This window comes from Cyprinodon variegatus, unplaced genomic scaffold, assembly GCF_000732505.1.
Source record: "Cyprinodon variegatus isolate N-32 unplaced genomic scaffold, C_variegatus-1.0 Scaffold1647, whole genome shotgun sequence".
Lineage (NCBI taxonomy): Eukaryota > Metazoa > Chordata > Actinopteri > Cyprinodontiformes > Cyprinodontidae > Cyprinodon > Cyprinodon variegatus.
In genome coordinates, this window is record NW_015152100.1 from 71,567 (window position 1) to 82,101 (window position 10,535).

The following is a 10,535-nucleotide window of genomic DNA, read 5'->3' on the forward strand; positions in this document are numbered from 1 at the left end:
AATAAGAGACAGAGAAGCATGAGAAAACAACAGCTGTATTGCAACAAGTGGAATTACTGTGCAAAAAAGACTTGTACACACTTGTTGAGTAATTAGAAGCAGCGGCAATTATTAATTCTAACAGCTGCAGGGCAGAGGGCAGATCTATGACAAGGCTTCTTTGAAGTCTTAGGATGTCATTGAAAGAGATCCTATATGATATATGTGCAGCAGCTTTGTTCGTGCTTTATGTGATGTGTGTACAAATTACTAAATGTTTCATAGATAAAAGCAACTGATAAAAACAGTCAGAATAGGGAAGTTTTAACTATGGTTGATGTGGCCAGTAGCCATCTTTAATGAGGAGTTGGGCATGCTTGAATTGTTCTCACTTTAGGGGCAAAGCAGTAGCTGAGCGGCACAGGTATTCAGGCAGAGCTGAAGAAAAACCATAATTCTTCCCCTTTAGGTACCGGAGGACCCTATTAACACACCCCTCTTTTATCTTCACTGAAGGCAGACCGGGGGGGATGTAGGGTTATTGGCGGGGTCTACAGGTAGAACAGAAGTAGACTGGGGGAAAAAAGAAAAATAGAAAAGGCCCCTGCTTTTTGTCAGATTTGGACAGGTGAAGGCATGCTATAGCTGTGAATAATGTTGTACTGTTGTTAGCTGACAAGATTTTTTTTTATTCTGGCAGCGTACTGTCTCTTTGCATGTTTAATCTTCTTTGACAGTTTAGTCCTTGTCTGCTTGTAAGGGGTCCATTTGGCACTGTTTGTGTCTTTTAAAGCTGTGAAATTGCAGCTCAATGTCTTTTTATTTTGTATTGTGTCGTAAACATGCTTAGATTAGATAAGATGAGCTTTATTGATCTCACAGCGGAGAAATTCACTGGTCACATATTGGCATAATAATTAAAGAAGGTGCAAACAAGGAGGAAAAGGTGCATTAGGAATAAAAAGAAAAATATAATGCTGTCTGTATTATTTAAGTTTATTTGCGGTGTAAAAATAAAACTTGTGCTTTCCACCTCTTTGTGAACGTCAGTGTGGGTGTATGTGCCTCTTCTCACCTCTGTTTTGCAGGGTTCCCACAGCTCATCAGCACTATTCACAAACATAAACAGGAGAAGAATCCCTGAGGCAGATACCAGATTGTTCTGATCACAGGCATAGTAACCAGGCCTACCTTATCTTGTTTTCTTGCTTTCTTTAAATTATGACATTGCTCTCACCTTTTCATCTTTTACAGGACCTGGTTCCATGCTGAGGGCCATGTTCATGCTTACATTACCAGGTCACCCTTCACCACCAGCCACCAATCTCACTTGCTTACTTGCTTACAACCTCATTTACTCTCTTCCTTCTCATTGTCCTCCATCACTGCTAGCAGTAAAAAAAAACACCTACAACATATATGGGGGAGTGTTGGACTAGTGGGTTAGACCAGTGCGCTTTTGCTCTGAGAAGGTTGCGAGTACCCGGTTTGATTCCCACAGCCTGCACTCTGGGTTCCTGAGCAAGGCTCTTGTTGTGCCATGTGCCATGATCCTGGTTTTGAACATTGGGAACTAGTGTCCATGCTTGATCTTGACATGTTGACCGGAGAAGAGAATGCAGTTTTGGCTCATGGGGCAGCTGTAAGACCTTCCTAAGGATCTCTTGGTGTGAGCCACATGGGCAAGAAAACCCCCATGTTGCTGTGAGCCTGCCTTGCTAAGCTGCTGCTGGATAAAAACTCAAGCCCTCCAAATTGACATGAACAGAGGTTTGCAGGTCTGGCACAATTAGGGACAGAACAAACAATATATCGTTTGATGATTTTGATCATTTAATTTGTTTACTGATTAGTAAAGACAAAGCTAACAGGATGGACTGCATGCTATGCTACGCTACAGTAATATGTTCTAATCTGTTGTTAAGGCTTGGACAAGCTTTATTTCACGAAGCGTTTTCAACCATGTTTCTCCTTCCTCTTTGTACAAAGTAGTTTAGTTTAGTTGAGTTTCACTAGTTTTAGTCAAGAGTTTTTAACTGAAATATGTTTGACTCGGAGCTGAGTGATTTTTGTTAATAAACTCTTATATTTTGAAAGAATTTGTGATGAATTTATTCCATGTATGTGCAGAATTATCTGTCTAACCATCATTTCAGCTCAAATCACTCTTTAATTTATTGTTATAACACATAGCTAGTAGGGCATGTATTCATAAACAATATATAACAGCCGAAATAATATCCGATTAAATAAGATATTTATCACCCCTACTGGGAGGGCAATGAACATCTTAAAGTATCAGAACATAACATGAATTCCCAGCTGGCTGGGAATTGAGTATAACAGTTATTCACAGCATTAATATTGCATCCAACCTGGATGGGCATTGAATATAAAGTCACAACATTCTTAACCACTAATAACTCCACACTCACCACACAATGGAAGGCCACTGCTCACCAAGGGGATGGTCAAAATGCAGAGAACGAATTTCCCCATTGTGGGACAATAAAGGGTTTTACATTTATATCATCATTTCTAATTATGCAATTCTTGCAAAAATGATCTCCTCCTCAGAGTACCCAGAAAATCAATTCCCCTATGTATTTTCTTAATAACTTATCACAAGTTGTATGTCTTGTTTGTAGTTGTAGCTAAAAGAACATTGCTTATGAAAGGAGGGGGTCCAAATTCGTTTTTGTAAACATTATAATATTAGATCAGATTCATTGCTTCATAAATGACCATAGGTTCCATGTCCATTATTTACAGCCACTTTTATTTGGGGTTGCATCTAAGACTGCTTTCAAGTCAAATTATTGTTTCTGCATAAGCTGCTGGAGAACTTTTTTCCTTGTTTCAGTAACCTCTTTCATTATAATATTGTTGCTTCTTGTGATTGTTAATGTAGGTGACATCTGAGGCAATACTTTCTTTGATGTCTCTCTAAAATATCACATTACATTACAGTACATTGCTCATAGTCTTACCATCCACAGCCCATGTTTGAAATAGTATATATAGTTTTTTATAATTAGGAAGAAGTTTTGTTGTTACTGTACCTAAAAAGGTGTTTGTGTTGCAGGAAATACCACAGGCTTGCAAGACCTTCTCAGCTTGTTCTCCTTTTGTTCCTTTATCACTTAAGTCCAGCTGCATTAGATGGTTGTCAGAACCACCTACAGGGGGAGCCACATAGAGCAATAAAAGATATAGAAGACAAAAGATAAGCAAATCATTTTCTGTCTTATGCATCCTTTCTCCAAGACAGCTTTATTGAATGAATGGTTCGTTCCCAGGCCTCTGAGGAATCTGCAACTGTTCATTGATTAAATAATTTAAGCAATGTTTACACTTAACTATGTTACCTTATTATATGATGTAAAATTTGTAATCTCTCCTAATTATTATTCTTTTACTGTATCCCCCAGTTGACCTCTACTGATAAATCATAGACACACCAATAGACTTGGTAACAGATCTGAAAGGAGGTGTTGCTTAACCGTAATATGCTTCAATCAGCCCCGGGTTCTCCAGCAGTATTTACTTGTCAAATTTAAGTGTAGACAGCTCTCTGGTTCTCTTTGAAACCTTTTAGTGGAATTTACATTAGAAATGCAATTATTAGAGGATCGCCAAGGGCTGATGGCAAAGTGTCCTCTGAGCAAAAAAGAAAAACTAAATTATTTGCTGTATTTTAGTGAGTTATGCAACCATGTTTAAAAATAAGACAGTTTATTGTTTTAATCTGCTGTGGTTATAATAGATCACCATTGGCTAATTATGCATGTAATGTCAGTTTATAGTTGAAACTTCAAGATACCTCTTGAGGAGGTTTCTTTAATGTAGGCTAACTGGTTACCTTAGCTTTCAGTTTGATCTCAAATGTACTTTTTTTAAAAACTTCCCTTCAAGCACAAAACAAATGTTGTAATGTTTGTATAGGAGCCATGGCCTCCAGCTCCTTCAGGGAGGAAGGTTAGCAGGAGCTAAGAGATACAATGGTTACATTTTGAAATTTCCTCTCTCCTAGTTTAAGAAAAAAATTGGACAACAGCTTTAAGGTGTTTCGTTGAAGAGATACATCTAAAAGTTGCAGGATATTAACTGCTTGGGATCCTGTAATCTACAAAATCAAATTAGTAAATTTAATTATTTACAAGAGTATTCCCATGGCTGTAAAAACTCTTTCATTTTGGAGATGTATAATGAGCTAAAGATATGTGTGTGACACCTACCAGTGACGATCTTGTAACCAAGCTCTGTAAGGGCACTGCACAGAGCTTTACAGTTAGCAAGAACCTGCAGCTGGTATGCCTTAAACTCGGGTGTCATGGCTTGTTTGAGAGCCACAGCAACACCTGTCAGTAATAAACATTACCTCAGTGACTGATTCTGGAAGAAACCTAAAGATCTTAAGATGAATATCAGAGTACCTGCAATAGCATTGCTGTGTGGTCCTCCGTTCAGCGCCGGAAACACAGCATGGTTGATCAAAAACTCCAAGTTGTACAAAGTCTCCTTCCCTTCGGAATCCACACACCGAACACCTTGTGGAGAAAATGAAAAGTCCATTAAAGATCTGAAATAAGCAAAAAGTTCCCATGGCAATGAAAAAGTACCTCAAATATTGGTTTAGTCAATGTTTTGAGACTCTTTCCTACCTTTCCGATAAAAGATAAGTCCACCACGGCAGCCTCTCAGACTTTTGTGAGTTGTTGTTGTAACAAGGTCACAGTGTTCAAAAGGTGAGGGCACCACTCCGGCGGCCACTAATCCACTAATATGTGCCATGTCCCCCAACAGATATGCATTATTCTCATTAGCAATCTGCCCCAAGCGGGCATAGTCAAGGTTACGGGAATAACCGCTGGTTCCTTATAAGGAAGAGCAAAATGAAAAGTGTTTATTTTGAGTGTACTACCATGACTGAGCGTGTGCACTCTGCATGTGTGTATGCATGCAATGAAGTACCGGCAATGATGAGCTTAGGCTGGAAAAGCTGTGCATTTTCTTGCAGTTTGTCATAATCGATGTAGCCAGTTTTTGGATTTACCTAGAAACAAATGAAGCAAACTGCAATTTTAAATGTATCATTGGCGTTTCTTAGATAATATTCAATCACAGAAAATCATGCTACATACACACCTGATTACTCTCCCCAACCAATAAATATGTATGGGGTGGGGGGGCTTGTCTAAAAAAACATTTGTATTCCACATCATCTGCTAGCACCCACTTCAAGTTATTTAGGAAGTCAGGAATTTGTCTTCCTAAAGCCTTGTGCTTCAAAGTTTATCTTAAAAGTAAGCGGCCGTCGTAATTTTTTCTCTGTCTGAGCCGAATGAAGGAGTTCCTCACTGTAAACACTGTCTGATTGAAGGTTTAAACATTTTGCATGTTCCATATACTATAAAGTTGACCTTTTAAAGTGAAGTTAAATATAAATGTGTAGAAAACTAAAGTGAAATAAAAAACTAATTTTGCTTTCAACATTATTACTCAGTATTAAGCCTTAATGACTAATATGCAAACTAAATGTACTAAATGAACTTTATTGAACTCACTGCAACAATCTGTAACACAACAACTACACAGGTTACTAATATAAAGTATTCAGCTGTAAGATTTGAGAGAAAATGGAAATATTTGTCAGAAGTGTAGTTTCTCTTAATAGATTTCCCCCCCCTCACCTTTTATACAAGTAAATTGAGCTCAAAAGAGGACACTTAAATTTAGAGGTGGGCAATCCAGGTCCAGAAGGTAAAAACCCTTTTAACAGATTAGTTCCAACCGTTTGCATTTCCAGCTCTAAAAACACAGAGGCCAGCCGAACGTCCACACTAATCTCTTATAAAGAGCACTATATAGTGGTTACAGCCTTTTATATGAGTGTCCGAATGTCTAGTGGACCCAAAATTTCCCACAATGCATCTTGAAAAGCAATGTGCACTGGTGACTAGATGAGCAGATATATCCCAGAATACTTTGCAAAAGCGCTCCTCACAAAGCATCAGGGGTAAGTTTTGAGGGTGAGAAAGAACAAAGATGACACAGGCACCGAGCGGGGAGCCAGAGTCACATGACCATGAGGGAGCGAGGATTAGTGATCATCTGTCAGTTAACTAAGGTCACTATAAAGTCGACTATATGCTCCTCGCTCTATATAGGGATTGAGGGGTTTAGATGCTAAAACCTGGAATCACTGGCAACCTGTCCAGGGTGTACCCCGCCTCTCGCCCATAGACTGCCGGAGCCCCGGCCCCACCATGACTCTGAAGGAATAAGCAGGAGGAGATGGAAGTGTGGGTTTAGGGTGGTTGTTTAGACATAGTTAGAATCAGAGCTAATCATCTAATTATGGGAACAGAATTGAGGACAACAGGGCAGGGTTTTTACTTTTTGTCCTGGTTTACCCACCTTCAATCAAATTCCTGGTTTGGTGTAATTCGGTTAGGTCTCTTAGACACCACATCTTTTGTCTGATTTGTCCCTGAGTTACATATCACTACACCACTGATACTAACATTGTTTGAAGAAAAAGACAATCCCTCTTGCAAGACCATTAATTTATTACCAACACAATTTAAACCATTAATAATTAGGTGCCTTTTGGGACTGTTGGTTACAGAAAAAAAATTTAGAATATGAAGAAGAAGTACTATGAGTAATAAAGCCTGTTTATAAGTTAGCTATCTCTGCTCCAGCTTGTATACCAGCCAAGTACTGTGTGGACCCACACAGGTACAGCACTGTACGTCAGATACATGTAGTAGTTCTCCCTGAGTATCTGATTTACCATATATAAAAATGTAATGTGACTCAAACCTTGTATGGCATAGTTTCAAAAAACATGGATGTTGCAGAGATTTTCTTCTCATTCCTCATGTAGCCATGGGATAGGTGACCCCCATCAGGAATGTCCAAGCCCATGATCCTACCATGAGGCCCAACAACAGCCGTGTAGACAGCAAAGTTAGCAGGCGAACCTTAGGTGGAAACATGGTTGAATTTAATACAAGTATAACAAAGTTGTCAGAGGCATGTTTATTGGGGTTTCATACCTGAGTATGGCCGCACGTTCACTCCCCATTTCTCAGAGTCCAAACCAAAGGCCTCCAGTGCCCTCCTCTGACAAAGATTCTCCAGTTCATCATTATACTCTAAACCATTGAAATAGTGGCTAAAGAGATGAAATGCATTAAACAATATGCTTGATAAAATGGCATTTATCAAAAGGTACAATCAAGCCTCCAATAACCTGAACAGGAGTTATACCTCTGGCCAGGAAACCCTTTGGAGTACTTGTTGGTCAGACAGGAGCCAAGAGCCTCGAGAACAGCTCTGCTGGTAAAGTTCTCAGCTGCTATTAACTCCAGACTATGCATCTGGTTGTGTTTCAGCTTTTTTATGATAGAGAACACCTGAAACAAAATCACTGTCAATCTTATATATTATTTTCACAATATTTCAAATTATTAGCAGCAACATATATCTCAATTACAAAAGTAAAGACAGTTCAGTCAAAATCCTTTAAAAACAGACCTCTAAGTCGCTGATATCCAGAGGCCCTGTCATCATTTTCTTGTGTGACTCCCATCCTTCTTTACTCACACTGTAGCATTTTGACTGAGATATAATTGCTGTTTTTCTGGTCACAGAGGGTAGTAACCTGTGGAACAATCCAAGAAGTAAATGAAAATCTTATAGATACACAAATCCTTTTTTTAAACCACCACTTGAACTGTCTAAAGAGAAATTGAAACTTGTTAGAGTCCTTGTGTGCATGTTAGATATGTGGCAAATATTTTTCACTTTGGTTGATCTAAATGTTTATCACATGTTCTGATAATTCCTTTGCAACACTTTTGGAAACTTTTGTTCCTCACAAAGCATCATCTGTTAACCTTTGAGAATATGGTTTATGTAGAGTACAGCATGATTAACCTTCTGGGTGACCAACTGTCCTCCCTTGTTTGGGTCCCTTATCAAATTTTTATCTCATCTGTAAGGTCAGACATGGGAGATAAGGCTTTGCTTATATCTTAGGGACTGAAGAAAGTTTACTGAATGCAGAAGCAGGTGATCCAAAATCCAAATATGAAAAACAAAGTCCAAACAAACAGGAAACAAGGAATCAAAAAAACAAAAATGAAAACAATAAAAAAAAAGTCAAAACAAACCAGAAACCATGGAGACATCAGGGGGATAACAATGACAAGGAGGAAGACTCAGAGAGACAGAGTTGGAGGAAGTATGATGAGAAGTTAGACGAGGAACCAGCACAGAAGAACAGAACAGAGACAGTATTTAAGGGAGACAGAAACAAAGGGAGGACTAATGTGCAGATTGGGAACAGGTGTGCATAGAGCAGAACAAAAAAGGAGCTAGGGAAAAAGGAGAACACAAGAGGGCAGCAGAGGGCAACAAATAAAAACCTAGAAAACTGAAAATAACCAGAAAACACAACAAAATAAGAATTAAACCATTAAGACTATAAAACATGGAGCAAAGTAAAACTGAAAACTCAAAAGAAAAACATAACAGAGCCAAGACTGAAACAGTAACTAAGAATTAACCAGAGAACACAACAAAATAAAAATTAAACCACTAAAACAAGAAAACAAGGGGTAAAGCAAAACTAAACACTCAAAGGAAAACATAACAGAACCACGACTAAGACAGTAACTGAGAAAAAAACAAAGAACACAATAAAATAAGAATTAAACCATAAAAAACTATAAAAAACAAGGAGCAAAGCAATTTTTTTTTACTATTTCTTTTTATGATGCACCTACAAATAAGTATCTAAATACCTTAGAAAATCAAACTTAATATTTGGTACAGTAGCCTTTCTTTGCAATTATAAAGTTAAAATGTTTCCTGTACTAAATCTAATTTACTCTAGTTTTGAAGTTTTGTAAGTGGGAGAACTTGCAAAATTGCAGGGGGTTCAAATACTTGTTTTCCTCACTGTATCTAATCAAACAGACCAATATATATTGTTTTACTAACTGGTATTTTAAAGTTAAAAGTAAAATAATTATTACAAAAGCAAACTTACTTGAAAATAAACTTATGCAGAAGAAAAACTTCTACAGATCTAGCAAAACAGTTCAATAAATAAAAAAATGTCTAAGAATGTATGTTTCTGTGCATTATAGGTTTGAATGAGCCTGCTTCTTCAGTGAAGTGACTCATGGCATGTAGAGTAGCCAGAAATCAAAGCTCAAAAGCTGAACGTATGGTGTAGTGAAACCATTCCTAAAAGGACATTTTACTAGTTACTTATTTACTAGTTTACTAGTCACTCAAGTAAATGTATTTTAGTAAATATAACTATTTAGCCTCCTCTGCTTTATGTGTCCTTGTACTTCCTGTACTACTGATGGTTGTAAGAAATGTGTTGGCACCGGTGTACGACGGCCTCACTTCTTACAGTATGCAGCTGTGGCTACTGTGTATTTTGCCACTTTGAATTTATGTGCGAATGGATGAATGACTTAACGTAGCATAAAGTGCTGTGGAATCCCCTGACTGGAAAAAATCACTATAGAAGTACAGTGCATTAACCATTCATACAACCAGTCATACAGTCCTTCACACTAAAGCACAGACATTAACCTGAAAAGGGAACAAAAATCTAAAGTAGTGATAGAATAGAATAAAGATATAGATGCGTTTAAAAAAGGATATTATTTTAAACCGTGTGCCTCCCTTTTCTTATAAAGGTGTTGGACGATGTCCAACATTTCCTTTGCATCCAAAATATTTTCCTTGGTTTTGACCATCTGTGGTATGCTAGTTTATGTTTGCATATTTCATGTTAATGATCAGTATGATCAATACTACTGAGCTTTTTAATACCCCACCTTTATCTCCCCAACCCTGAAAATGTCTCAGGCTTTCTGTGTAAGGATAGCATGTTTGTGGGATCTATCCAGGTAGTTGCTTCAGCTTGATCCATTTTACATTAAATAGGCCTTCTTAAATCAAAAAACTCTTGTCACAATTTTATATCTTAAGCTTTTTTTTCATTTCAAGCTATATCTCTAACAGATTCTTGACCTAATAGTAAAAATATTATTATAGAAATACATCATACCATACCAGGAGCAAATGTAGATTTAGAACTATTTACTTAAATATATTTATAATTCAAAAAAATGTATTTTTTAATTTTCACATTACTAATATATTTAATACTAAATGCTATTTTGTCCTTTCCTAAATAACTAAAATAGATAAAAAATGTAGTTACAACAATGGAGCCGTTCAAAATTTTTTTTAAATGAATAAAAATACACTTACACTAGAAAGTTAATAACAGTAAACCTAAACCTAAAATATTGTAAAAATCTGAGAAAAATAAAGGTAAATCTGTTATATATTAATATTCAACAATAAAACAGAATTATTATTAAACAACAATTTAAATTTAAAGTACACACACACACACACACACACACACACACACACACACATATATATATATATATATATATATATATATATATATATATATATATATATATATATATATATATTTCTTTTTT

General features: G+C 36.9%; 1 protein-coding gene across 5 annotated transcripts in view; it reads right to left on the reverse strand.

Moving 5' to 3' along the window:
* LOC107104203 (serine hydroxymethyltransferase, cytosolic-like) overlaps positions 1-8,358 on the reverse strand; it is a 12,595-nt gene extending 4,237 nt beyond the window's left edge. For 3 of the 5 annotated variants that reach the window (XR_001482228.1, XR_001482229.1, XM_015404149.1), the window contains exons 1-9: positions 7,525-8,358; positions 7,258-7,403; positions 7,044-7,162; positions 6,808-6,968; positions 4,954-5,035; positions 4,644-4,856; positions 4,416-4,529; positions 4,218-4,340; positions 3,042-3,158 (exon numbers count right to left, since the gene is read on the reverse strand). Coding sequence is in view for 2 of the 5 variants with exons in the window: in XM_015404149.1 (XP_015259635.1) it covers positions 3,042-3,158; positions 4,218-4,340; positions 4,416-4,529; positions 4,644-4,856; positions 4,954-5,035; positions 6,808-6,968; positions 7,044-7,162; positions 7,258-7,403; positions 7,525-7,560 (1,111 nt within the window). In the remaining 3 variants the exon portion in view is untranslated. Of the gene's footprint in view, positions 1-1,054; positions 1,089-3,041; positions 3,159-4,217; positions 4,341-4,415; positions 4,530-4,643; positions 4,857-4,953; positions 5,036-6,807; positions 6,969-7,043; positions 7,163-7,257; positions 7,404-7,524 lie in introns of all 5 variants that reach the window. The other 2 variants (XR_001482230.1, XM_015404150.1) reach the window with 1 other exon arrangement.
* Between the last annotated feature and the right edge of the window lie 2,177 nt (positions 8,359-10,535).